The sequence below is a fragment of the Heptranchias perlo genome, chromosome 8 (genome assembly GCF_035084215.1).
Source record: "Heptranchias perlo isolate sHepPer1 chromosome 8, sHepPer1.hap1, whole genome shotgun sequence".
Classification (NCBI taxonomy): Eukaryota; Metazoa; Chordata; class Chondrichthyes; order Hexanchiformes; family Hexanchidae; genus Heptranchias; species Heptranchias perlo.
The window spans coordinates 46,467,639-46,495,218 of NC_090332.1; the positions used below are offsets into that span (position 1 = coordinate 46,467,639).

At 40.4% G+C, this 27,580-nt stretch overlaps 1 protein-coding gene and 1 long non-coding RNA gene across 7 annotated transcripts in view; one reads left to right on the forward strand and one right to left on the reverse strand.

Moving 5' to 3' along the window:
* LOC137324596 (exportin-1) overlaps window positions 1–19,659 on the reverse strand; it is a 62,089-nt gene extending 42,430 nt beyond the window's left edge. The window contains exons 1-11 of one of the 6 annotated variants that reach the window (XM_067989072.1): window positions 19,494–19,659; window positions 17,639–17,747; window positions 16,666–16,823; window positions 11,530–11,631; window positions 8,726–8,798; window positions 3,556–3,617; window positions 3,417–3,461; window positions 1,848–2,029; window positions 1,691–1,739; window positions 1,483–1,602; window positions 1,261–1,389 (exon numbers count right to left, since the gene is read on the reverse strand). In XM_067989072.1, coding sequence (XP_067845173.1) covers window positions 1,261–1,389; window positions 1,483–1,602; window positions 1,691–1,739; window positions 1,848–2,029; window positions 3,417–3,461; window positions 3,556–3,617; window positions 8,726–8,798; window positions 11,530–11,631; window positions 16,666–16,791 — 888 coding nt within the window. In that variant the 5' untranslated portion in view covers window positions 16,792–16,823; window positions 17,639–17,747; window positions 19,494–19,659. Of the gene's footprint in view, window positions 1–1,260; window positions 1,390–1,482; window positions 1,603–1,690; window positions 1,740–1,847; window positions 2,030–3,416; window positions 3,462–3,555; window positions 3,618–8,725; window positions 8,799–11,529; window positions 11,632–16,665; window positions 16,824–17,638; window positions 17,748–18,632; window positions 18,697–19,076 lie in introns of those variants that run through there. The other 5 variants (XM_067989070.1, XM_067989071.1, XM_067989073.1 and 2 more) reach the window with 5 other exon arrangements.
* Window positions 19,660–19,679: 20 nt separating this feature from the next.
* On the forward strand, window positions 19,680–24,203 carry LOC137324597 (uncharacterized). Its single transcript, XR_010963676.1, has 2 exons — window positions 19,680–19,907; window positions 20,300–24,203. It is a non-coding gene; the product is annotated as an uncharacterized lncRNA (long non-coding RNA).
* Window positions 24,204–27,580: the final 3,377 nt, after the last annotated feature.

Consider the following 27,580-nt stretch of genomic DNA (forward strand, 5'->3'; position numbering starts at 1 on the left):
GTGCTGTTCTCCGTGACTGGCCTGTTTGAATAACAACGACACCTTTTGATTGGTGTGATGCTGTCCCAACATCGTATAAGATATGCGATTTGAGAACCTTTTCATTCATTCATCTGACAAAGGAGATAATCTCCGAAAGCTTGTGATTTTAAAATAAATTTGTTGGACTATAACCTGGTGTTGTAAGATTCCTTGCTGGCTGGCTAGCAGGGACCAATCAGATGCAAAAGTTGGTATATGATGGCCATCATCTCAGAAGCTTTCCAAACTTGCAGCTTCTTAGCCCCAGGTCCTGTTCTTCTTCATGTTCCAATCCATTGTAGCTATTGAGGCCACCCTTCCCTTTCAATCCCTGGTAGGTTATTAAGCCTACTCACTCAAAAGTTTCAGGCTTCAACTCTGCTGAAATCAATATTTACTCAATACTTTTAAACTGCATATATAAAACACACTAATATATGCTGCTAGTATGTTTTTGTATCAAGATCATTTTGTGCTATTTTATTATTCTTCTGATAGACAATAGTGGCATTTGGTGGAATCCACAAAAAGACAAATAAAATTTTACCAAAATATAATACGCTCAGCAGTATGGGACAGGATTCAGGGATGAGTATATAGAGGGAGTGTGACTAAATAAAAAAAATCAGTTATTTTGGGGGGGGGGGGGGGGTGGCGGGGAGGGCAGGTTACACATGTGCAAGCAAGGGAAAGATTGTAAGAATGACAGACTATGTTTTGTCCATAAGCAACAATTCAGGAGATCAACTATTTACTATATGAATTTTATTTTGTCTAAAATAATTATGTTTGTTAGCCATGGAGTAAATGGCCATTAAATTATTGAAGTTAGAGTTTTCAATTAAAGTAGGGAGTCTCGCCCACAAAGCACAGCTAAGCTCATTTCCTTTTGTGTGGATATTTCATTTGTCATTTGCCCTAGTTGACTTTGTGGGCTGAGAGGTTTAAAAAGGCTGTTTTTTAGTAGTTCTCTCACTGATGGGTAAATCTAAGCCAGAAAAGCCAAGATCTATATCTACAGGTTTAGATGTATGCAAATTAACGGGAACATTGATTTAAGCTTTACATGGTTCCTAAGGATCTATAGTAAGCACTTATGTGGCCCACGAAGACAAAAGTACACTGCTCCTTTAATACTTTTCCATGTACTGGTTTTAACATGTTATATGATTAATATCCAGAGATCTGTAGAGAACACATTAGAATTGCTACTTTCACAAAGGGTGGGGTTTGAAATACCTGTTTCAGTTGTATCATTGTTAGTGTAAAGAGAGTAACAAACTGTTCTTCATACTGGCTGACGCTCACTCCAGCTATCTCTGTCAGGCACTTCAGGGTCACATTTCTGAACATGGGCACATTCAGAAACTATATAAAAAAACAAAACACGTTATTTAGTTACACCTATAGTTTCTCATTTAAGGATCTTTTGCAGATCTGGAATATAAAGGATACACATACCTTATAGATCAGTGTGCTAATTAGCTTTGTTTCAAAGATATACCCAAGCGGAATCCAATTTAAGAATCTCAGCAATGTTTCCAAGGTTGCTTGAACAAGAGGTGCATTTTGAGAGTTTTCCTGCAGCCAAAAAAAAATGTTTGATGAAATCTGCCTGAATTAAAATGAAAAAGACAGGGTTTTAAAAGATGACAAATTCCTTATTTACCATGACAAACTGGCATAGCTGGAATATCTGAGAGAATTCATTGCACATGCTGCAAAGAAACAAGACGTCACTAATCAAGTAACTGGAATAAAAATTTTTTTTTTTTAAAAACCTCAAACAATATTAACTTTAATAAAATGCAATTTCCAGTTTTTACCTGTCCTTCAGATGTTTTGCTTTAACTTGGGTCATCTGCCCACTGGAGAAGTCAAACACCTCCTCACTCAGCAATTTTAGAATAATCATGTTGTTCTGACACAAGCTCTCGCTGGTTCTACTTGCGCCTACAATGTCACTGATGAATGTGGGCCAGTGTTTTGGCCATTCTTGTTTCAGTATCTACGTGTAAATAACCATAAACAGTTAAATACGTTGTGCAAAATCATAGATCTTAAAAAAAAAGCTTAAAATAGCTAACATTTTCCTCCAGTTGATCCAAATTAGCCAACATTTTGAGCCAAAAGGGTGCCAGAAATCTGATGCCACAGGCCAACCTGAAGCACATCCAGACATAAAAAAGAACCTTCCTTCTTAGTTTATAAATCTGATCAAAGTGTTGCCTGTCTAGAAGTGCAGAATCCTAGTTAACAGGAACTTGAAAACCTATCTAGGTGATCCATCCCATGCAAAACTTGGGCCAATTTATGTTCTGCTAGGATCTCCATCTCAAAGTTAGGTAGAAGCCAGGTTCAAGCTCACTAAGACATTTGCAATCAACTTAGGTTTTTTTTAAAAACACAAGTTCTTTGTACTAAGAAATACCTCCACTCACTCAGCACCTGGTGATAACCACTATCTGTTCCAGTAGCTAAAGCCAAGCGTTTATTTTCTAGTACCAGCCAGTACAGTGTGTTTTTGGCACAACATCACAAAAAAAAATTCAATTATCACATTTGAGGCACAAGAGACAGGAAGGTGTATTGACAATCAGTACTAAAATGGTCAACACATATGGCCTATTAGCATTAAGTTTGCCTTTTGTGCAACACCCACTTCTGCTGCAACAGTTAGAGTTCCAATTTAAGCCTTTAAAGTCAAGTCTTGGTAGAGGTGATAACCTGCTGCTCATGCAAAATTATCTTGTTTGTGAAGGAAAGTCAGGGTTAGTGAACCTCCAACCACCAACGGAGCAGGTTTGCAGGATTTGTTTATACTTTGGACCCAATTCCTTCCAATTTGGCACAAAGTTCAATCTGATGTGGGAAGAGATGCCCAACTCTACTTTGCACCAACGTGAAAAGATTAAACAGGGAATATAAGCACCAGGAATGAATGGTTACATTCAGTACAGAATTTAGATCTTGTTGTAATAGAAAACTTACTGCCACTCCCCACCAGCACCAACCCCCCCAACCCAAAAAAAAACAGAACTCAACTAGATGGCAACACTGGAGAGTAAAACAAAAAATGCTTGGGGAGAATCCTCGTTATAGAGCATAAAAGAGTCAACATTATCAAAAATATCAGGCTATGCTCAATTTGTAACCTAGGCTTACACCTACTGCACGTTAACGTGGAGGATGCTGAACAAAGAATACTCCATGATCTACTATATACCTCCAGCATCTTGTTAAGTTCAATGTATAAAATAAGTGAGAACAAGAAGCTATCACATTCCTTTTCAAACATATACTTTATTATATTGCTGGAATAATGAAGTTTAGAAATATACACATACTTAAAAGTACTGTCAATGAACCTACTCACAAAGCATCTTCGATCTCACCTGAACCAAAATCATGTTTAGTTTTCCAATGTAAACCTTCTCCTTCTAAAACAAAAATAAATAACTCAGTAAACAATAATTATAGGCTGAAATCAGAAAGGAGAGTCTATGCGTAGTACAACTTGACGTGAAAACTTACCTCAATGTTAACAGGATCAGATGACGTCTTAATAATCAATCCAACAACATATTTTTTAATACCTAAATGCGGTGGGAAATAAAAACCAAGTCACTAAGCAATGTAGGTGGTTTATTCATTAGTAGCAATTACGTTAGTTAATATTTTCATCCATAAAAATTAAACAACAGACCCCACCCCTCCCATAGACTGTTTTTAATAGTCACACATACAAAAAGTGCTTTACATATAGCTCTAATTATCTATTCATGAGTGATCCATTTCCATATGTTGTCTTAGTGGAGTTTAGTGCTGCAAGGGGACCTCACTTCCCAAAATTCTAAATGCGGCGCAGTGATGAAGTAAACGAGCTGTTTGAAAATACAATAATGTTTTAAATTTATTTAACAGGCTGTCCTGATCATTTTAATTCAGATTTTTTTCCTCCCTTTGAGTACTGATAACTCATTTTATCCCATCACACCACCATTTATCAGTTATAATAAACAGTACACTACACTTTCACCATTTTACAGGTTCCTAAATCTGAAAATCAGCTGATTCATGTTTAAGACAAAATTAATAGTCAACTTAAGGGTTAGGTCACAACCAGGAATGGCATGTCTACCATTATGTGAAGTTGCACAATGAAGCTCAAGCAGTGCTCCATCTTGTATACATTTCAAATCAATGCAATAAACATATTTACAATAGAGATTTGGTTGTCCTTTTACAATAAACACAAAAAGTTAGCACGCAGGTACAGCAAGCAATTAGGAAGGCAAATGGTAAGTTGGCCTTTATTGCAAGGGGGCTGGAGTAAGGAAGTCTTGCTACCATTGTACAGGGCTTTGGTGAGCCCACACCTGAGTACTGTGTACAGTTTTGGTCTCCTTATCAAAAGGAAGGATATACTTGCCTTACAGGCAGTGCAACGAAAGTTCACTAGATTAATTCCTGGGATGAGAAGGTTGTCCTATGAGGAGAGATTGAATAGAAAGAGCCTATATTCTCTGGAGTTTAGAAGAATTAGAAGAATGAGAGGTGATCTCATTGAAACACAAGATTCTGAGAGGGCTTGACAGGGTAGATGCTAAGGCTGTTTTCCCTGGCTGGAGAGTCTAGAACTAGGGGGCATAGTCTCAGGCCATTTAAGACCGATATGGGGAGGAATTTCTTCACTCAGGGTTGTGAATCTTTGGAATTCTCTACGCCAGAGAGCTGTAGATGCTGAGTCGTTGAGTATATTCAAGGCTAAGATAGATAGATAGATTTTTGGACTCTAAGGGAATCAATGGATATGGGGATCAGGCAGGAAAAGTGGAGTGCTCCTATTTCTTATGTAATAATGAAAATACAATAATGTTTTAAATTTAACAGGCTGTCCTGATCATTTTAATTCAGATTTTTTTCCTCCCTTTGAGTACTGATAAGCTAGGTATTAACTCATTTTAATCCCACCACACCACCATTTATCAGTTATAATAAACAGTACACTACACTTTCACCATTTTACAGGTTCCTAAATCTGAAAATCAGCTGATTCATGTTGAAGACAAAATTAATAGTCAACTTAAGGGTTAGGTCACAACCAGGAATGGCATGTCTACCATTATGTGAAGTTGCACAATGAAGCTCAAGCAGTGCTCCATCTTGTATACAGTTTCCCCAACATGCACAGGGATATGGCAGCACCAATCTTGTTATTTCCAAAGTTTTAAAAAAAACTGAAAACCTGCAGAAGATGTTGACATCTTTCAAAACTAATCACATTTTCACTTGGACAGATATCACCATTCCTTCATCACTGGATTAAAATCCCAGGATTCCCTACCTAACACCATGGAAGCACCCTCAGCATAACGACCATAGCGTTTCACGGAGAAGGCCCACGATCACCTTTCCAGGGCAACTAAGGACTGGCAATAAGATGTAGTTTTGCCAGTGTCACCCACATACCAAGAACAAATGAAAAAAAATTTCATTACAGATTCTGATTTGACATATAATTCTCTCAGCTCCCTCGAATGTCAGAACAACTGCTCAGCTGACATGACCAATATGGCAAAGAAACTGCAGGCACCATCATAATCAGTTACGCATGGCTCAGAGGATAGATACACTGCTAAGCCATACACACCAAGATGATTTCAGGTTCAAATCCCACTCAGTGCTGGCTTAGCTGACTTCAGGGTACTGCAATTGGTCTCAATGCTCCTACCACAAAATGGTCAGATAGACAGCAGGTAAAAATATATATGTAAGGCTTGAGCCCCCCCCCCCCCCCCCCACCCTGTTCCCTCCAGAAACATGGCCTGCCAACACCAAGTCTCAACTCTCTTGAAAAATGGTCAGTTGGCAAGATGCAAGAGGGTTGTCAATATCCATTCAACTAGAACCCAGAATATGCCAGTCCCTTTCAGCAGAGCAAGGATGTTATGCTGAACCAGTATAAATTACTGGTTAGGCCCCAGCTAGAGTATTGTGTCCATAATTCTGGATACACTAAGGATGTCAAAGCCTTAGAGAGAGGGTGCAAGAATATTTATTAGAATGGTACCAGGGATGCAGAATTTCAGTTACATGGAGAGACTAGAGAAGCTAGGGTTACATACGAATTAAGAGCAGAAGTAGGCCATTCGGCCCCTCGAGCCTGCTCTGCCATTTGATAAGATCATGGCTGATCTGTTTGTGACCTCAACCCTTTCCCGTCTACCTACTATAACCTTTGACTCCCTTGTTAATCAGGAATCTAACACAGCCTTAAAAACATTCAATGACCCTGCCTCCACCACTCTCTGGGGAAGGGAGCTCCACACACACGACCCTGAGAAAAAATTTCTCCTCATCTGTCTTAAATAGGAGACCCCTCATTTTTAAACTGTGGCACCTAGTTCTAGTCTCTCTCACAAGGAGAAACATCCTCTCAGCATCTACCCCTTCAAGTCCCCTCAGGAACTTATATGTTTCAATAAGATCACCTCTCATTCTTCTAAACTCCAGCGTATTCAGGCCCAACTTGTCCAACCCTTCCTCATAAGATAACCCCCTCATCCCAGGAATCAGTCGAGTGAACCTTCTCTGAACTGCCTCCAAAGCAATTATGTCCTTTCTTAAATAAGGAGGCCAAAACTGCACACAGTATTCTAGATGTGGTCTCACCAATGCCCTATACAACTGCAGCAAAACATCTCTACTTTTATATTCCATTCCCCTTGCAACAAATGACAACATTCCATTTGCCTTCCTAATCACTTGCTGTACCTGCATACTAACTTTTTGTGATTCATGTACAAGGACACCCAGATCCCTCTGTACCTCAGAGTTCTGCAATCTCTCTCCATTTAATATACTGCTTTTCTATTCCTCCTGCCAAAGTGGACAAGTTTACATTTTCCCACATTATACTCCATCTGCCAAATTTCTGCCCACTCACTTAACCTATCTTATATCCCTGAGACTCCTTATGTCCTCTTCACAATTTACTTTCCTACCTACCTTTGTGTCATCAGTAAATTTAGCTAACATTTGGTCCCATCATTCAAGTCATTGATATAGATTATAAAGTTGAAGCCCAAGCACTGATTCCTGTGGCACTCCACTAGTTACATCTTGCCAACCTGAAAATGACCTATTTATGCCTACTCTGTTTCATGTTAGCTAACCAATTCTTTATATATGCTAATATGTTACCCCTTACACCATGTTCTGCTTACAGCAGAGATGGTTAAGGAGAGGTTTAATGGAAGTGTTAAAAATCACAAAGGATTTTGATAAGAGTAGATTAAGAAAGGCTGTTTCCAGTGGTAGAAGGCTCAGTAACCAAGGACAAAGATTTAAGGTAAGTGGCAAAAAAACCAGAGGCGAGATGTGGAATTTTTTTTAATATACGCAACGTGTTACTAATCACCTGAAATACGTTGCCAGAAAGGGTGGTAGATGATTCAATAGTAACTTTCAAAAGGGAATTGAATAATTGAAGGGGAAAAATTTGCAGGGCTATGAGGAAAGCGCAGGGGAGTGGGACTAATTGGATAGCTCTTTCAAAAAAAAGGACGGCACAGGCACAAAGGGTCAAATGGCCTCCTTCTACGCTCTATGATTCTACAATTCGAATTAAACACTGCTGACTAATTGTGAGGAACTTTCATTCAATTAGTTTTTTTTTTAAATGGTTATGGAGAAACTAATGGGACTTAAGATTGATAAATTTCCAGGACCTGATGGTTTCCACCTCCAGGTATTAAAAGGAACAGGTGAGGAAATTGCAGAAGTGTTAGCTATAACCTTTCAAAGCTCTCCTGATTTGCCATTAAATATTGGAATAATTTTCCTGTTGAAGAGCGGGAGAGAAACTAGGTAACTAGTTACAACATCAATTGTGGGGAAGCTACTAGAATCTATTAAGAGTATTTTTCCTAAATGGTGAGAAACTAGGAACAGAGGAGCAAAAGGATTTGGGAGTCCAAGTACATATCATTTAAAGCTAGTAGACAGGTACAAAAAGCAATCAAAAAGGATAACAGAATGCTGGCTTTTATGTCAATGGGAGGAAGGTGCGCTTCAATTGTATGGAGCCTTGGTCAGACCCCATCTGGACCTCAGGAAAGATATACTGACGGAGGGGGTGCAGCACAGATTCACCAGAACCAGGGCTTAGAGGGTTAAATTATGAGGAAAAGTTGCACAAACTTGGTTTGTATTCCTTTGCGTATAGAAGATTGAGGGGTGATCTAATCGAGGAGTTTAAAATGTTAAAAGGATTCGATAGGGTAGATACTGAGAAACTATTTCCTCTGATGGGAGGGGGGGGGGGGGAAATCAAGAATGAGGGGACATAATTTTAAAATTAGAGCTAGGGCATTTAGGAGGGAAATCAGGAAGAACTTTTCCCCCACACACAGGGTAGTAGAAATCTGGAATTCTCTGCCCCAAAAGCTGTGGATCCTGGGACAATTGGAGCTTTCAAAACTGAGATTGATAGATTTTTGTTAGGTATGGATATCAAGGGATATGGGGCTACAACGGGTAAATGGAGTTGAGGTACAGATCAGCCATGATCTAATTGAATGGCGAGGCTCGAGGGGCTAAATAGTCGACTCCTGTTCCTAATGGAGTTGGGAGGGGAGGAAGTTTTCACCTTTCAAATGTTACACGCCAAGTATAAGGGATATTAATTCTGGTCACTTACCTTCACACTGATTTCTGGGGAGAATCTTCCATCTGGTTTTTATTACATTTTCCAAGATTTGCAGCGCATAGTACTGTAATTAGATGATAAGGCAGCATGAAAATCAACATAGTGTGATTCTTACGCTCACATATTCAAGATGTTATCAACCACATTCTCACAAAATGCTTGCCTGCCACTTCTCTCATTTCTAAATAAAATTTGCCATTTTATAATTTAAAAACCAATGCAAAATCTAATCTACAGTACTTTATACCTGAGAATTAAAATTTCATGCAATTGTTATGTTCACTTGCACAAAGCTACAAATTTTAACATATCAAACTGTCAAGCAGTCCTGCTGTTGGTCAGGGCTCACACCAGTGAGTAATGTATCAACTCTAGCACAACAGTAATGAAGTCTTGCAGCCTGGTGTTTCCAGCAGTTAGTAAACAAGTATCTACCTGGTGTTGCTCTTCAGGAACAGCAAGACAACCCACAGACTCATTTGCAGTGTAGATTCCAATTTCCCCAGTTATCCTTACTAATTTAGGATCCATTAATGCTTAAAACTATTAAAAGTTGCTAGTTATTTGAAGGAACACCACCATATTTCAACCATAGGGATCAAGTGTTTAGTGAAATACAATGGAATAAGAATGAAAAAATTAAATTAAATGTTATATAGTGCAATGTGAGTAAAGCAATAGATTTTGATTCTTTAGACTTAAGCTTTTAAACAAAAAGCTGGACTTATGATTTTAAGCATTAAGCAAGTTTTTGAATTGGAGCATTAACTCATCTTCACACTTAGTCATTTCAGAACTAGAAGAACGTTGCTTTCATCTGTGTTCTCATTTTAGATGCCAAATTAAAAATGTTCTATACATTTCTCTTTTAGGAAATTATTGAATAAATCTACAAAAGCCAAGATAGAAATTAAGACAGCTGCAATAGGCTTTAGTTCTCAAAAGATTAAAGATAGTGCAACACAGCAGTACACCAACATGCTGAACTATGGGGCAGCAGGGAATGATCCCACCCCCCACCCCCACCGTACCCAATGAGCAATGTAATCCAGAAGGAAGTGAACCTTCATGCTCTCCCTCTTCATGCACCTCCTACAGCAGCATAGCCAGAGGCCAAAACAGGTCATCTGACCAAGCTCAGTGGGGGAATAGCACATGATGGCAGGCAAAGAGGCTTAAAAGTAGATGTCCATTTGAATTAGAAAAAAGTATTGTGCAATATTTTGTGTGGTAGTGTTAGGTAAATTAATTTGAATTCAATATTTTGTGTACTTTAATCTCACAGGTTGTATCCTCACAATCTAAGTCTTCAAATTTGACACATAAAACTGCCAAATATGATGCATCAGCAATCAAATGTGTTAGTAAAGTAGTAACAGCTATAAGTTTTGTACATTCAAAACGAAGTCCATAAGTTGCTTAACTCCAAGAATAATCATCTATTGATGAGTGAGTAAAAGAACAATAGGAGAAATAAAGAGGACTACTGATCCCTACAGGAGAAATAATTCATATTACATTCTCTTATTTTCTCAAAGCCTGTTTATCATACCTCTTAACCCTTCCCCTTAAAACAAAGTCATTGATGAACAGAATTCAGTTAAAGGGAATCAAAAGGGTAGACCTTGTGGAGGCCTGCCGTCAAAGCCTAGCTGTGTCAGTTGCACAGGAAGACACCCCTTTTCTTCCTATTACAATCAACATAATGGAACATTATGATTAATGTCAAATAGCATTAACAGTTTGAATAAAAAAATACTAAAAGTGATTGCATAAAACTGAGTAAAGCCAAATGTTAGCGCATAAAATTTAGCACCAAATGATTTTAAATTTAGGTATTCAAGAGATTCTTTACCTTCAGTTTTCTCTCTGTTCCTCTAATCATCTCATTTGTCACAAGATACAATTTTGTGAGTTTTATAAATACTGTTGACAAATCAGCTTAAAAATTAGTAATAACTGTCAGTAACAAAGCAATGCAACAGGCAAGAAAACAAGGCAAACACCTTCACTTAGATTAGGTTAGAACTTTGAGGAAGTCCTGTGTGAATGATATTCAACCCTTCAGTCACAACTTTTAGTAACAATTTTGAAGCATTGCAACAGTACTAAATAGTACAGCAGATCCCACGCTAAATTTAGTAAACTTTGCCAGCCAATGTATTTTGATAGATGTAAAATTAAATGATTCCAAATACTGTTTTGTACTAGATCACCACTAGCAACAGTCACAGAAAAATTGAAATGCATTATAGGCATTTTGAAAACAGGATATGTTTTACAAACAAAACAAATGTATGTTTAGTTCACCAAGGATTATCCCAAAAGATACTGAAAACTGGTGGTGTTGGTGCTTCCAAAAAAGGAAGAGTACTGGAACCAATGGTCCAAAATAAGTGAAAATTCAATTCCATTGGATTATTTGGCAAGATATGTTTTTCCAAAAGGTGAAGATTTTTGAAAGTCAACCCCTGCACCCCCACCCAATTCATACTATAGTCCAGAATATACATCAATGCAAAAGCAAACTATGCTCATTTGAGTTTTCTTCATGATATCTGTATGATCAGTTTGCTCTGCTCAGAAATTGAGACAAAAAGGTATCTTAGCTTCATGGTACAAACATTTTTCGAATGTATCAGCTCATATTAACAGACGCCATGTCGCCATGCAAACATCTAAACTCCTTCAAACCCAGTACTGAAATAGTTTAAATTTGCTTAGTTGCCTTCCCCAAAGTTTATCGAATTCAAGATTCAGATTTAGAAGATTTCTTCTCAAAACATTTCACTTACTTTGGTGTTCATATTTTGTGAAAACTCCAGAATAGTGTCAACTCTCGTCCATGCATCAGGATGCTCCTTTAAATGAGTTAAGACCTCCTGTGCCATTCTTTGCTAACAGGAAAAAGCATTTCAACAATTACTTGGAATCAGTTTACAAAAAAAAAAATTTTTGAACAGCAAGAGAGGACAAGAAGTCATTATCGATTATTCAATACAGTTCTAAAGTCAGCATAACTATAAGTTAGCACAACACAAGATTAGTAGACAGTATATATCCTGGGGTGCTAAAGGAGACCAGGTAGGTTTAGAAACATAGAAAATAGAAGTAGGCCATTCTGCCCTTCGAGCCTGCTCCGCCATTCAATAGGATCATGGCTGATCCTCTATCTCAATACCATATTCCTTTTGTGTCTAGAAATCTATCTAGCGCCTTCTTAAATATATTCAATGACTTGGCCTCCACAGCCTTCTGTGGTAGAGAATTCCACAGGTTCACCACCCTGAGTGAAGAAATTTCTCCTCCCCTCAGTCCTAAATGTCCTACCCCATATCCTGAGACTGTGACCACTTGTTCTGGAGCCCCCAGCCAGGGGAAACATCCTCCCTGCATCCAGTCTGTCTAGCCCTGTCAGAATTTTATATGTTTCAAGGATATCCCCTCTCATTCTTCTAAACTTCAGCGAATACAGGCAGAGTCGACCTCATACGGCAGTCCTGCCATCACAGGAATCAGTATGGTGAACCTTCGCTGCACTCCCTCTATGGCAAATATATCCTTTCTTAGGTAAGGAGACCAAAACTGCACACAATACTCCAGGTGTGGTCTCACCAATGCCCTGTATAACTGCAGTAAGACATCCTTGCTCCTGTACTCAAATCCTCTTGCAATGAAGGCCAACATACCATTAGCCTTCCTAACTGCTTGCTGTACCTGCATGTTTGCTTTCAGTAACTGGTGTACAAGGACACCCAGATCCCAATCTATCACCTTTCTGTTTTTCCTTCCGAAGTGGATAACTTCACATTTATCCACATTACACTGCATCTGCCATGTATTTGCCCACTCACTCAACTTGTCTAAATCGCCTTGAAGACCCATTTATTCCTACTCTCTGTTTCCTGTCTGTTAACCAAATTTTCAATCCATGCCAGTATATTACCCCCAATCCCATGTGCTTTAATTTTACACATTAACCTCTTATGTGGGACTTATCAAAGGCCCTCTGAAAATCTAAATAAACCACATCCACTGGTTCTCCCTTATCTATTCTACCAGTTACATCCTCAAAAAACTCCAGTAGGCTTGTCAAATATGATTTCCCTTTCATAAATCCACATTGACTTTGTCTAATCCCGTTAATATTTTCTAAGTGTCCTGTTGTCACATCCTTTCTAATAGACTCTAGCCTGCTCGTGTAATTTGAATTTGGGAGCCAAGTGCCAAATGGCTGAACTTTCCCGCTCGGCGTTTGAAGCCCATTTTAAATTGAACCTGCAGAGTCTCAATTTCTCAGTCACCTGTAGCACCTGGTCCCTGGTGGTCTGGTTTCTTGCATAAGCTGTACAGGCCGATTTTCAGCTAGGTGAGTGTATCTTGGATTTTTTTTTAAAGATTTGGAAAGTTCTTCAGCATTTGGGAGGAATACAGGATTACAGTGTAATTAATCTACTAATCTTGCAGCTTTGCATTCATAATGTGAGAAACAGTCTTATAAATGAATATGGCAGATAGATTTTCTTGGCACTAACTCTGATAGAAACCACTGTGGCTGCTAGATGCATGGAGGTAACCAAAATGACTTTCTCCCTGGTTTCACCACTCCCTTCATGGGTTGATGCGAATGAGGACTTTTCTAATTCTGTTTATTGCGAGAAGCAACTGATTATTGAGTCCAGCATCTTGCTGCAGATTCCAAGGATCAGTTGCACGTTTTAAAAAAATAAATAAATGCTTATTTTATCAACGTTTTCTTCTTTATTTTCCCAATCTCCAGTTCTGTGCAAAATTCTAACCAAAAAGTTTGCTCAGCTATTGAAAGCTCGGTGCTTTTTAATATTGGGGGCACGTGTGGCTACTGGTTGTTGGGTGGCAGTAAATAGAACTTGCATTTTATATATAGCACTTTACACAACCTCAGGATGCCCCAAAGCGCTTCACAGCCAATTAAGTACTTTTGAAATGTAGTCACTATTGCAATGTGGGCTAACAATTTGCACACAGCAAGGTCCCACAAACAGCAATGAGATAAATGACCAGATAATCTGTTCTTGTTGTGTTGGATGAGGGATAAATGTTGGCCAAAACACTTCTTCAATAAGTTCCTTGGGCTCTTTTACATCTACCAGATGGGCAGTTTAATGTTTCATCCAAAAGACAGCACCTCCGAACATGCAGCAATATTGAGTACCACACTGAAGTGTCAGCCTAGATTTTGGGTTCAAACCCCATTCCAGGAATTGAGCACATGACCTTCTAATTCTAGAAACTAGACAATGACACCACTGATTCCAAGGCAGACATCTTTTTGGCAATTGTTTTTCCAAACATAAAAGTAACGTGCTACTGCAGTGAATCTTAAGTCGCTCCACAATCTCACCTATACAATTATAAAACAGGAACTGTTATTATATAGAACGTACAGCACAGAAACAGGCCATTCGGCCCAACTGGTTCAAGCCGATGTTTATGCTCCACACGAGCCTAGTCATATAATCCTATCAGCATAATCTTCTATTCCCTTTCCCCTCGTTTATCTAGCTTCCCCTTAAATGCATCTATGCTATTTACATCAACTACTCCTTGTTACATAGAGTTACATCAAAAAACAGCACAGAAACAGACCAATTGGCCCAACTGGTCAATGCCAGCGTTTATGCTTCACACGAGCCTCCTTCCCTCCCTACTTCATCTAACCCTATCAGGATCCCTGTCTATTCCTTTCTCCCCCGTGTGCTTGTCTAGCTTCCCCTTAAATACATCTATGCTATTTGCCTCACCAACTCCTTGTGGTAGCACGTTCCATATTCTTACCATTGAGTAAAGAAGTTTCTCCTGAACTCCCTATTGGATTTATCAGTGACAATTTTATATTTATGACCTCTAGTTTTGGACTCCCCCACAAGTGGAAACATTTTCTCCACGTCTACCCTAGCTTCAAGACCTCTATCGGGTCACCCCTCAACCTTCTCTTTTCTAGGGAAAAGAGCCCCAGCCTGTTCAGCCTTTCCTGGTAAAGATATCCTCACAGTTCTGGTATCATCCGTGTGAATCTTTTTGCACCCTCTCCAATGACTCTACATCCTTTCTATAACATGGAGGCCAGAACGGTGCACAATACTCCAAGTGTGGTCTAACCAAGATTCTATACAAGCTTAACATAACGCCTTTGCTTTTCACTTCTATCCCCTAGAAATGAACACTAGTGCTTGGATTTGCCTTTTTTTTAAAAATGGCCTGATTAACCTGCGTCATTACTTTTAGTGACGTGTATCTGTAGCTAGGTCCCTTTGCTGTTCTATTCCATTTAGACTCTTATTCAAGCAGTACGTGACCTCCTTATTCTTCCTACTAAAATGCACCACCTCATTTGCTAATTACATGCCCACTCTGCAAGTTTATTAATGCTCTCTTGCATTTTGACACATTCTTCATTTGTATTAACTACACCCCCCAGTTTGGTGTCATCCACAAATTTTGAAATTATACTTCCAATTCCCAAATCCAAATTGTCAATGTAAATGGTGAATAACAATGGTCCCAGCACCGATCCCTGGGGTACACCACTTCCCACATTTTGCTAGTCTGAGTAACTACCCCTAACCCCTACTCTGTTTTGTAGCCAACTTGCTATCCAGTCTGCTACCTGTCCTCTGACTCCACATGCTCTGACCTTAGCCATGAGTCTAAAATGCCTTATCCAAGCCTTTTGAAAATCCAAATATATTACGTCTACTGCATTACCCTTGTCTACTCTTTGTTGAATTCTTTGAAGAATTCAATAAGGTTGTTCAAGCATGACTTTCCCTTTTGAAATCCATGCTGACTTTTTAAAAAATTATATTTTCATTCTCTAGATGTCTTTCTTTGAGTAAGAGTTCCACATTCTACCAATCTCTGGGTAAAGAAGTTTCTTCTAAATTCTTTATTGGATTTATTAGTGATTATCTTGCATTTATGGCCCCATGTTACCCCACAAGTGGAAACATCACAAATCACAAGGTTGGGTCATCTGAACAAGAGAAATTTTCTCCAGTGGCACTTAACTGCAAGTGCATTCCTCAACCTTGAACTCTTTAGTTCACTCAATGTACTGGGTTGTTCTACATTAAGATTTTGAGCTGATATACCCCACTTGAGAGGTTATAAGAATTTCCTCAGGTATTTCATTTCTTACATCTGTATGAATAGAAATTTTAAAAACTTGCAATAAAACACCAACTTGAGACCCCAGACTCTCACTTAATGGGATGAAAGTGGAAGACTCAAGTTCTTCACTCTCCCTCAATTCAAGTATAGTTTACAGGCTAAAGGAACCTATTTTAAAGGAATTTTTTTTTAAAATAAACTCTTCCACATGCAAGACTCTATTGCAGGTGAACTTTGTTTTTTTTTTAAATCCAAAAAGGCTTCCAAACCATGTTTTTTTTAAATGAAATAAATATTCCCAGCCAGAGACTAGCCCTCCATAAACCAGTTCAAGCACCTACTTGTGGCAGTTACAGATTTATCTCCCTTTTCAATGGACTCCAAGAACTTTTACTGAAATTCTAGTCTCTACCTGCATTTTTTTTGACTGGCCAAAACCAAATGCATCTTATTAAAGCAGTGTTATCAGACAGCATCTACAGGTTCTTTAATGCTGTTGAAATCTACGAAGAACCAGCTGGAAATACTTTAAACCAACCGAGATCATTTTACAAAGTCAATTAAAGTAAGGTACAGGGACTTCCCACCTCAGTTGTATGAAGAGCATAGTTGGCTTTGTTCAAACAAAAATGGCTTGAAAATATAGGAAACTTAAGATATACTTGTTGCTTTCAAAAATAATAGCAATGTGCTGTCTGGGAATTTAGTGTTTGCCATATTTAAACTGATAAATCAACTGTATTAATTCTTGATTTAAAGTGAATATGTTTAATTGTTACCTGTGCACCTTCTCCATGGTACAGGCAATTCACTACGTTGTCCAGAAGGTTTATATCAAGCTTCTGAGTGAAGTCCAGCAGCTGGCGAGCTGCATGGTCTGCTAAAATGGTCATTATGGCTGGCATAGATTACTGCAAGAAATAACTTGCTGTAATTCCTAAATAAATTAAAAAGAAAAAAAAGTTACAATTTTTTTAAAAAATTGGAACACTTTCAGTGATAGTCATCATCAACAGCCAAGATGGCAACAATACCAAACTTCAAATCAAAACGCAGCCAGTCATCATTGATCTCGCTGGCTGCATCACTAAAAGATTCGCCGTCTTGTCTAAATGTACCAAATTTATTTATAATGCAACTCCATTATGATCAAACAGGAGATAGCACAGATGTGAGACGAGATAAACAGGAGTTTCTCTTCTCTTGCAGTACTTTAACAGACAATAGATTAAACACAAAATGGCTCCAAGTTCAAGTCACAAACAGCCTTGGAAACTTCAACTACTAACCAGAAGGTTGCCAGTCAAGAATTCTTCCCTTTGAACTACAGTATCATTAGGTCACTTCTGGCCACCAGATACTGTTCATTAAGAATGGGAAGTTGTTCAACAAGTAACAAGCAGCCTTTTCCTCCCCCCTAAAGTATTTTTATAATGTCTATTTAAAAGTTTCACAAATAAATTGGGATCCACCAGTGGTTGATCTAGTAAACATTATGCTCTTTAAAAAGGTCCCCATCTACAGTCTGCTACGTTAATCAATTTCAGATGAAGTAGCAGCAGGGTGCTACAACTAGCCCAGCATCCAAGGATATTGAGGGAGAGAAAAAAAAGGAAAGAAAAAAAAACATGATTCCCACTCCTGTCACTATGCAGTGACTCCTACTGGAAAGTACAATGTGTGGATGTCAGGCAAGGACAGGACTGGGCTCAGATGCGATACCCCACAGTGAAATAGCCTGCCAACACTCACTGTCTAGGTTGGCACTGAACAGTAGCCACTTGGGCAAGATACCAGAGGATGCCCAGCGCTGTGGAACAGTACCCCAGTACGAGTCAACATCTTCAGGAAAAGGAGTAAACTGGAAAAAATGTTGGCAAATGTACACATTTTAAATTAAGTAATGTACAAAATCAAGTCAATACAAAAATATTATGAGATTATAACAATAACAAAATTGGCTGCAAAATGATCCATTTGGGGTGGGAGAAAACAATTCTAAAAGTCTAAAAACTAAGTAGACTTTATTACATAGTGCAGATTTAACATTCTGATAAAGACTCCAACCTATCATTCTGCCCTGCAACATTAAGTATATGTACCAATATTTATCTTATTTTAAGGAACTGTCATCTGTCTGACTTTCAAATTACTCATAAGCTTTTGGATTCTCTGTTACTTTTACATCTAAGTCCTTACTTTAGCTTGTATATGGATCAACTCTCCAAAAGAAGCTATCCCCCTTAAGTCAACTGAAAGATTTGCATTTGCAGAACTCAATCGAAGTCAGGTAGAAATTCCTGGATTTACAGCTATGTAGCAAAATATCAATTTTAAAAGACACATGCACATATTCATACATACAACTGGCCACTGCCCTACCAGTTTTATACTGCATCCAATTATTGATTGTCTTGCTGGCAAATGATTTTTTAAATATTAACAATTTTATTGACAAAGAAACTATTTTTTCTGCTAATGAAATTTCCATATAGTTAATCTGAAATAGTTTTTAAACACCTAAGTTTTATCCATCTTACCTGTAAAGTTATCGTACTCGCAAGATCGAGCTTGCTTTACTGTAACAATTTACTGACACTGCATTGAAAACTTAATACTATTTACTACAAAAAGCAGTCTTGACCATTGTATCAATTAAAGTCAAGTGTGCTTAAAAGAAAATTTGCAATGTTAAAAAGATCCGTACAATTGAAATAATTCACAAAAAAATGCTATAGTTACATACCAAATTAGTAAGATTTTTTTTAAAAAATCATACTGCTTATGAGCCCCCTCCCCTAAACCGGGAGCATGTTGAGGCCATTCCGTGACCAATAGATGCATCGATTCCGCAGACGAGCCTCGGCCGTTATTTCTGGAATGTTCCACTCCAGACTTCAACAAACCCAGCGGCCGTACGCACCCAATCAGTGGAATTTAAATATCTACAGATTATAGGTACGCGAGCTGCACAAAAAAAGTGACTAACTCCCCTCCCCGGTGTTTACTACCCCCACCTCCCCACCACCACTTTTTCTGGTGTTCGCAAACTCAGCCCCACACAGCGGCTCCGTGTGGTAAGCTCGGGTCATGCAGGCCTATCTCTCGGCAGTTACATTATTCAGCCAGGCCTCGGCGGCGACGCAGCACCACCACCACGTAAATAATCTTAAAACTTATTAACACTCACCCAAAATGGTTTTGTTTTGGTTAAACTGTTAGCCTCCTTCAGTCTAAATGAACGAGCTTCCACCACACACCGACTCAGCAACCTTTTAAAAATCTTACCCGACACACAGTAGTTCGGTTGAACGGGGGGGGGGGGGGGGGTGAGGGCGGGGAGGGGGGGAAGGGGCAAGAAGGAAAAAAATCAAATGGCGGGAATTTAAAAAATACAAGCACACACTCAAGGTCGCCTCTTCCCTTTTTTTGCTTCTTTTGGTCCAAACTCAAAAAGCAAACAAAAAGCCAAGACAGTAATTGCGCTACTCGGCCACAATTTGGAACACTCACTCTCTCCTCTGCAATTTTGTTAAACTGTGCGAGTTAATAATTATAACAATTTAACAAAAATGAAAACAACCGCCGTGACCGATGCTCAATTTACTTTTTTTTTCAGAAAGATTTTTTATCTCTTCCGATTCATTTTTCGAGACCGTTTTTGTAGCAGGCCGTGTTGTACTATCAACCTCGAAAGCTTCTCTGGCAAAACTAGTAACCGGTTGTAACCGGTTCAGACTGGGAGATTCCATCTCGGTTTAGTTTTCTGCCGATAGGGCGTCAGTATCACAAACAGACCAGTCGCGCCGAGTTACGCCACGCCACGCCATACGTAACTACGCACAAGCTCTTATCAAACCCCACGCAGCAAGCATAAGCCTTGTGCGCATTAGACTCCCCACCCCCTTCCTCAAGAACATTGTTTGCGTCCCGCTGATGGAGAGGACCCGATCGAATTCATATGGTGTGCTCCAGATGGGGTCTGTCACCGTAGAATGGACTGGAATTAACCTTGCAGGAGGTGGAGTTATACTGCGCATTATTTAATTGAGCATAGACGTGGACGTAGTAAATTAATCATTGAAATATGTGAAAAAGCAAAAGTTGACATGACTAGCCATGCTTTCTAGTCTATCAAACTGTTTAGTGCGCTATTGGTGTTTTTAAGTTTTAAAATATTTTTTTAAAGCTTCAAGGTAATTTACACAAGTTTGTGAAAAAATGGATCAATATAAGAATGATTCAGTAATGCTCAACTTGACTGATTTTCTGTTTATACATCTATATATAAGTTGGTGGAGTTAAGCACAATCATGTTGCTTTAAAACAATAGTGTTTCTGTACTATCCAAGACATCAGAACTTGTTAGTTGTCAACTGTAATATATTCATTTTTCACATTCATCCCTTGCAGAATGGTATGAAGTAGTGGAAGGACTCACAGGCTGACTAATAGTCTGACAAGTCGTGACGTGAACACTTCTTCCGTGGCCATAACCATCTTTTTATACCGACCGATAAGGTGGTTAAGTCTATACAGCAGGAGGGTTTTATGGGCTCCAACAACCTATACGATGAGGGGCTATGCACACCCACCAGCTGCGAGTATCCCGCTGGATATCAACCCAGAGTTCAGAGCCGGAGCTCCATTCTCCACTCACCGGGATTGTCTGGAACAGGGTTCGATCCCTACACGTGCTGACTCGGGTGGCAATGCTACTACAAAGCCGAAGGCTCATTCCACTTGTGCGATGATGAGAACCTAATATTAATTTTAAAATTTTAACCTAATTTTAAAAAGTATATGTCCCTTTCTCCCCTCCCCTCACAAGCTATAAGATTTATTGGTTTATTGGCAATAAATCCGAGAGCTCATGGACTACTTTGTCACTGATTGAGACCATTTAATCAGCAGCCTCGGCTGCTTCCCTTCTAGCCCACCAAGCCACGCTTCCCCTAAGGTTCCCCCCTGCCCCAGCTCTGAATTCACGTCTTTCTCTAGTTTCTCTCCTATCTCCCCTCATGCCCTGTCCAAGCTCATCTTGACCATTAGACCCACCTCCTGCTCTCTCGACCCTATTCCCACTAAATTGCAGACCACCTAACTTCCCTTCCTGGCCCCCATGTTAGCTGATATTGTTAACCGTTCTCTCTCCTCAGATACTGTCCCCCTCCCCTTCAAAAAACCCACCCTTGACCCCTTTGTCCTTGCAAACTACAGCCCCCTCTCCAACCTCCTTTTCCTCTCCAAGTCCTTGAACAGGTTGTCGCCTCCCAAATCCGTGGCCATCTTTCTCGCAACTCCATGTTTGAACCCCTTCAATAAGGGTTCCGCCCATGCTACAGTACTGAAACGGCCCATATCAAAGTCACAAATGATGTCTTATGTGACTGTGACCGTGGTAAACTATCCCGCCTCATCTTTCTCGATCTGTCTGCAGCCTTTGACAAGGTTGACCACACCATCCTCATCCAAAACATCTCGTCCCTCGTCCAACTGGGTGGGACTGTGCTCACCTGGTTCCTTTCTTATCTATCCAGTTGCAGACAGAGAATCACCTGCAATGGCTTCTCTTCCGACTCCTGCACCGTTACCTCTGGAGTGTCCCCCCCCCCCCCCCCCATCGATCTATCTTTGGCCCCCTTCTGTTTCTCATCTCCATCTGCCCCTTGGCAACATCATCTGAAAATACGACTTTAGGTTCCACATATATGCTGATGACACCCAGCTCTACCTCATCACCACCTCCCTCGACCCCTCCACTGTCTTTGATTTGTCTCGCTGCTTGTCTGATATCCAGTACTGGATGAGCAAAAATTTCCTCCAACTAAATATTGGGAAGACCGAAGCCATTGTCTTCGGTCCCCGCTACAAACTCTGTTCTCCAGCCACCGACTCCATCCCTCTCCCTGGCCATTATCTGAGGCTGAACCAGATCATTCACAACCTTGGTGTCCTATTTGACCCTGAGATGAGCTTCTGACCTTTGTTCAAGAAAGGAGAGATGGATAAACTGGGTAATTATAGACCAGTTAGTCTGTCAGCTATGGGCAAACTCTTAGAATCTTGAATTTGAGATGAAAATAGTGGGTATTTAGAAATGCATGTGTTCATCAAGGACAGCCAATGTGGATTTGTCAAAGGCAAGTCGTCCTTGACAAATTTAATAGTGCTTTTGAAAAAGTCACCGACTGGATAGATAAAGGAAATGCAGCAGTACTTATTGATTTTAAGAAGGCATTCGATACTAAAATTCACAAAAGCTTATTAGAAAAATTCAGGAGTATGGTATATGAAGAAATGTAGCAGATTGGATAGAAAGTTGCTTGCTGGGCAGGAACCAAAGAATTAGGATAAATGGATGTTGCACAAATTAGAGAAGTGTGAGAAATGATGTACTCCAGGAGCAGTCTATGTGTTCCTGGGTTCACTTTTGTTCTTGATGTATATAGATGTTTTGGATGTGAGCCTTGGGAACACAATCTTAAAATTTGCTGATGACACAAAAGTGGGGAGTTTGGCAAACAGCAAGGAGGACATAAGGCTGTAAAGCACCTTGGGATGTCCTGAGGTCATGAAAGACGCTATATAAACGTAAGATCTTTATTTATTTTCTTTCCAAAGAGATCTCAGGAAAACAGGTTAGCAGAATGGGCAGAGAAGTGGCAGATACAAATTAATTTCGATAAATGTGAGTAATATATTTTGGGAATAAAAACAAAGAATGGGAGTATACACTTAATGGAAAGACATTGATAAGTGTGTATGAAGAGAGTCACCTAGGGGTTCAAATACATCATTCCATAAAGGGCAAGTGCAGGTAGATAAAGCCATAAAAAGTGCTAACAGAATTTTGGGTATTATAATAGGGGCATAGAATACAAGAGTAATTTTTAAATTATATTTTGAATTATGAAAAGTTTTGATACATTGAAGAGGGAAAGACTATTTACTCTGTTTGGGGAATCATTGCAAGTCGCCATGAATTTAAAATTCTCACTGAGAGTGAGGAGAGCACTTAGGAGAAATTTCTTTACGCAGAGGGTTGTTGGAGCATGGAATGCTTTGATATAAGGAATGATTGAGGTATAAACTTTATATCTGTTAGGAGAAAATTGTGTAAATATTTGAGTCAGAATAAGATATGGGGCTATAGGGCGAGCATAGAGATGTAGGGTTACTGTAGTAAAGAACTAACCCAACCTGATGGGCCGAATGTTCTTTTTCTGAGCTGTAAACCTCTTTGGTTATATTAGAAATTCCTGAACTATTTTTATTGTTTGTTCTTGGGATGTGAGTGATGCTGGCACGGCCACATTTATTACATAGACATAGAACGCATAGCACAGAAAGAGGCCATTCGGCCCAGCTAGTCCATGCTGGTGTTTACGCTCCACATGAGCCTCCTCCCACCCCATGTCATATAACCCCATCAGCATAACCTTCTATTCCTTTTTCCCTTCGTGTGTTTATCTAGCTTCCCCTTAAATGCACCTATGCTATTTGCCTCAGCTACTCCTTGTTACATCGAGTTACTTCAAAACTATTGCCTATCCCTAGTTGCCCTGAGTGAGAAGGTGGTGGTGGGCCTTCTCCTTGCAGCCACTGGTGTCCTTGTGGTGATGGTGCTCGCACAATGGTGTTAGATAGAGAACCACAGATGTATGGCAGTATATGCCCAAGCCAGGATGGTGTATGACTTGGAGGAGAACTTAGAAGTGTTTGGTGTTCCCACAACATTGGAAATGCAGTGGGATTGGAAAAATAGAGAATACTCAAAAGTTTTTATTCAGTCAAAAAATGTTGTTCGTTTTCATACCAATTTAGAAGAAAGAACTTGCATTTATTTAGTGCCTTTCACAACCTCAGGATGTCCCAAAGCGCTTCACAATGTAGTCACTGTTAAAATGTAGCAAAACGCAGCAGTCAATTTGCACGCAGCAAGGTTCTACAAACACCAGTGAGGTAAATGACTAGATACTTGGGTTTTTTGGTGATGTTGGTTAAGTGTTAAATGTTGGGTAGGACACCAGGAGTACTCCCCTGCTCTTCTTCAAATAGTGCAGTGGGTTCTTTTACTTCTGCCTGAGAGGGCAGATGGGGCTTTCACATCTCATCCAAGATACGGCAGCTCTGGCAGTGCAGCTTTCCTTCGGTACTACACTGAAATGTTGGCCTGGATTATGTGCTCAAGTCCTGGAGTGGGGTTTGAACTGATGACCTTCTGACTCAGGTCAGAGTATTTCCACTGAACCAAGGCTGATACCTAACTTTAGTAATAAGTGTCCAATAAATAAATAAATTTGCTTAGTAATAACTGACTTTTGTTTTCATGGCTTACTCTGCTTTCCAACCACAAGTATTCTATAAAGTTTGAACCAAACCACACTATCTGAACTCAAAATTGAAGCTGCACTTACCTAAACAGACCAGCATGTGTCATCCAATATCTGACTTAATTGAAATGGCAAATTTAGAGAAATATCAATTTGGATCCGATCTGGATCTCCGACATGCTGGTTGGTGCTCAGTCCTCTAATACAAATGTGCACGCTTGCCCTTGCCCATTGAACAATAATACAATTTTGTCATGGCAGTTTGAGAGAGAATTTGCAGAATTCAACTCAGTTGTGGCAGATGGGTTAAAGTAGAAAACTTGTTAGAGATTCTTTAATACAACCAGACTTAAAATACTCCTCACGCCCTCCTGCCCCAGTAACAATGGAGGAGTTTTACAGGCCACAGACCTCTTTTACTATCAAGATATAATTCATGGAATTACAAAGAATCTACAGCACAAAAACAGGCCATTCGGCCTAATATGGTCAATGCCGGTGTTTATACTCCACATGTTTATACTCCACTCCTCCCACTTTAATTACCTCTTCCCACCCATCAATGCTATCTGCTTCAACCACTCAATCTTCCACATTTTCACCACTCTCTGCAAAGAAATTCCTCCTAAATTCTTTATTTGATCTGTTAGTGGCTAGCTTATATTTATGCTCCCTTGCTCTGGACTCACCCACAAATGAAAACATTCTCCACATCCACTCTACTGAACCTTTTATAATTTTAAAGACCTCTATCAAGTCTCCTTTTATTCTCTTTACCAGAGTAAAGAGCCCCAGCCTGATTAATCCTTCTTGATAAGAAAGAAAAAGAGAGACCTGATTGCACTTATATAGTGCCTTTAACGACCTCAAGACATTCAAAAGCGCTTTACAGCCATTGAAATACTTTTGAAGTGTAGGGGATCAACCCTGGTTCAATGAGGAGTGTAGAAGAGCATGCCAGGAGCAGCACCAGGTGTACCTAAAAATGAGGTGCCAACCTGGTGAAGCTACAACTCAGGACTACGTGCATGCTAAACAGCTGAAGCAACATGCTATAGACAGAGCTAAGTAATTCCACTACCAACGGATCAGATCAAAGCTCTGCAGTCCTACCACATCCAGTCGTGAATGGTGGTGGATAATTAAACAACTAACGGGAGGAGGAGGCTCTTTAACCATCCCCATCCTCAATGATGGCGGAGTCCAGCTCGTGAGTACAAAACACAAGGCTGAAGCGTTTGCAACCATCTTCAGCCAGAAGTGCCGAGTGGATGATCCATCTTGGCCTCCTCCCAATATCTCCACCATCACAGAAGCCAGTCTTCAGCCAATCCGATTCACTCCACGTGATATCAACGAATGGCTGAGTGCACTGGATACAGCAAAGGCTATGGATCCCGACAAAGTCAAGCTGTTCCAGTACAGCTACAACACTGGCATCTACCCGACAATGTGGAAAATTGCCCAGGTATGTCCTGTCCACAAAAAGCAGGACAAATCCAATCCGGCCAATTACCGCCCCATCAGTCTACTCTCAATCATCAGCAAAGTGATGAAAGGTATCATCGACAGTGCTATCAAGCGGCACTTACTCACCAATAACCTGCTCACCAATGCTCAGTTTGGGTTCCGCCAGCACCACTCTGCTCCAGACCTCATTACAGCCTTGGTCCAAACATGGACAAAAGAGCTGAATTCCAGAGGTGAGGTGAGAGTGACTGCCCTTGATATCAAGGCAGCATTTGACCGAGTGGCACCAAGGAGCCCTAGTAAAATTGAAATCAATGGGAATCAGGGGGAAAACTCTCCAGTGGCTGGAGTCATACCTAGCACAAAGGAAGATGGTAGTGGTTGTTTGGGGCCAATCATCTCAGCCCCAGGACATTGCTGCAGGAGTTCCTCAGGGCAGTGTCCTAGGCCCAACCATCTTCAGCTGCTTCATCAATGACCTTCCCTCCATCATAAGGTCAGAAATGGGGATGTTCACTGATGATTGCACAGTGTTCAGTTCCATTCGCAACCCCTCAAATAATGAAGCGGACCATGCCCGCGTGCAGCAAGTCCTGGACAACATCCAGGCTTGGGCTGATAAGTGGCAAGTAACATTCGCACCAGACAAGTGCCAGGCAATGACCATGTCCAACAAGAGAGAGTCTAACCACCTCCCCTTGACATTCAACGGCATTACCATCACCGAATCCCCCACCATTGACCAGAAACTTAACTGGACCAGCCATATAAATAGTGTGGCTACAAGAGCAGTCAGAGGCTGGGTATTCTGCGGCGAGTGACTCACCTGACTCCCCAAAGCCTTTCCACCATCTACAAGGCACAAGTCAGGAGTGTGATGGAATACTCTCCACTTGCCTGGATGAGTGCAGCTCCAACGATGCTCAAGAAGCTCGACACCATCCAGGACAATGCAGCCCGCTTGATTGGCACCCCATCCACCACCCTAAACATTCATTCCCTTCACCACCGGCGCACAGTGGCTGCAGTGTTTACCATCCACAGGATGCATTGCAGCAACTCGCCAAGGCTTCTTCGACAGCACCTCCCAAACCCGCGACCTCTACCACCTAGAAGGCAAGGGCAGCAGGCACATGGGAACACCACCACCTGCATGCTCCCCTCCAAGTCACACACCATCCCGACTTGGAAATATATCGCCGTTCGTTCATCGTCGCTGGGTCAAAATCCTGGAACTCCCTAACAGCACTGTGGGAGCACCTTCACCACACGGTTTGCAACGGTTCAAGAAGGCAGCATAGGCAATAAATGCCGGCCTCGCCAGCGACACCCACGTCTCATGAACGAATTTTTAAAAAGTCATTGTTTTAATGTAGGAAACGCGGCAACCAGTTTGCACACAGCATGGTCCCACAAATGGCAATGTGATAATTACCAGATAATCTTTTTTTTCAGTGGTGTTGGTTGAGGGATAAATATTGACCATGATACCAGGAGAACACCCCTGCTCTTCTTCAAAATAGTGCCCTGGGATCTTTTATATCCACCTGAGAGGGCAGACTCAGTTTAAGGGCCTCATCTAAAAGACAGCACCTCTGACAGTCCAGCACTCCCTCATTGCTGCACTGAAGTGTCAGCCTAGATTATGTGCTCAAGTCTCTGGACTGGGGCTTGAACCCACAACCTTCTGATTCAGAGGCAAAAGTGCTACCACTGAGCCACAGCTGACATGATAGGTCCATCCTCTCAATTATGCTAACATCCTTGCAAGCAAAGTGATGGACGGAGTCGTCAACAGTGCTATAAAGCACTATGTCCTCACCAATAACCTGCTCACCGATTCTCAGTTTGGATTCCGCTAGAGCCACTCAGCTCCAGATCTCATTAC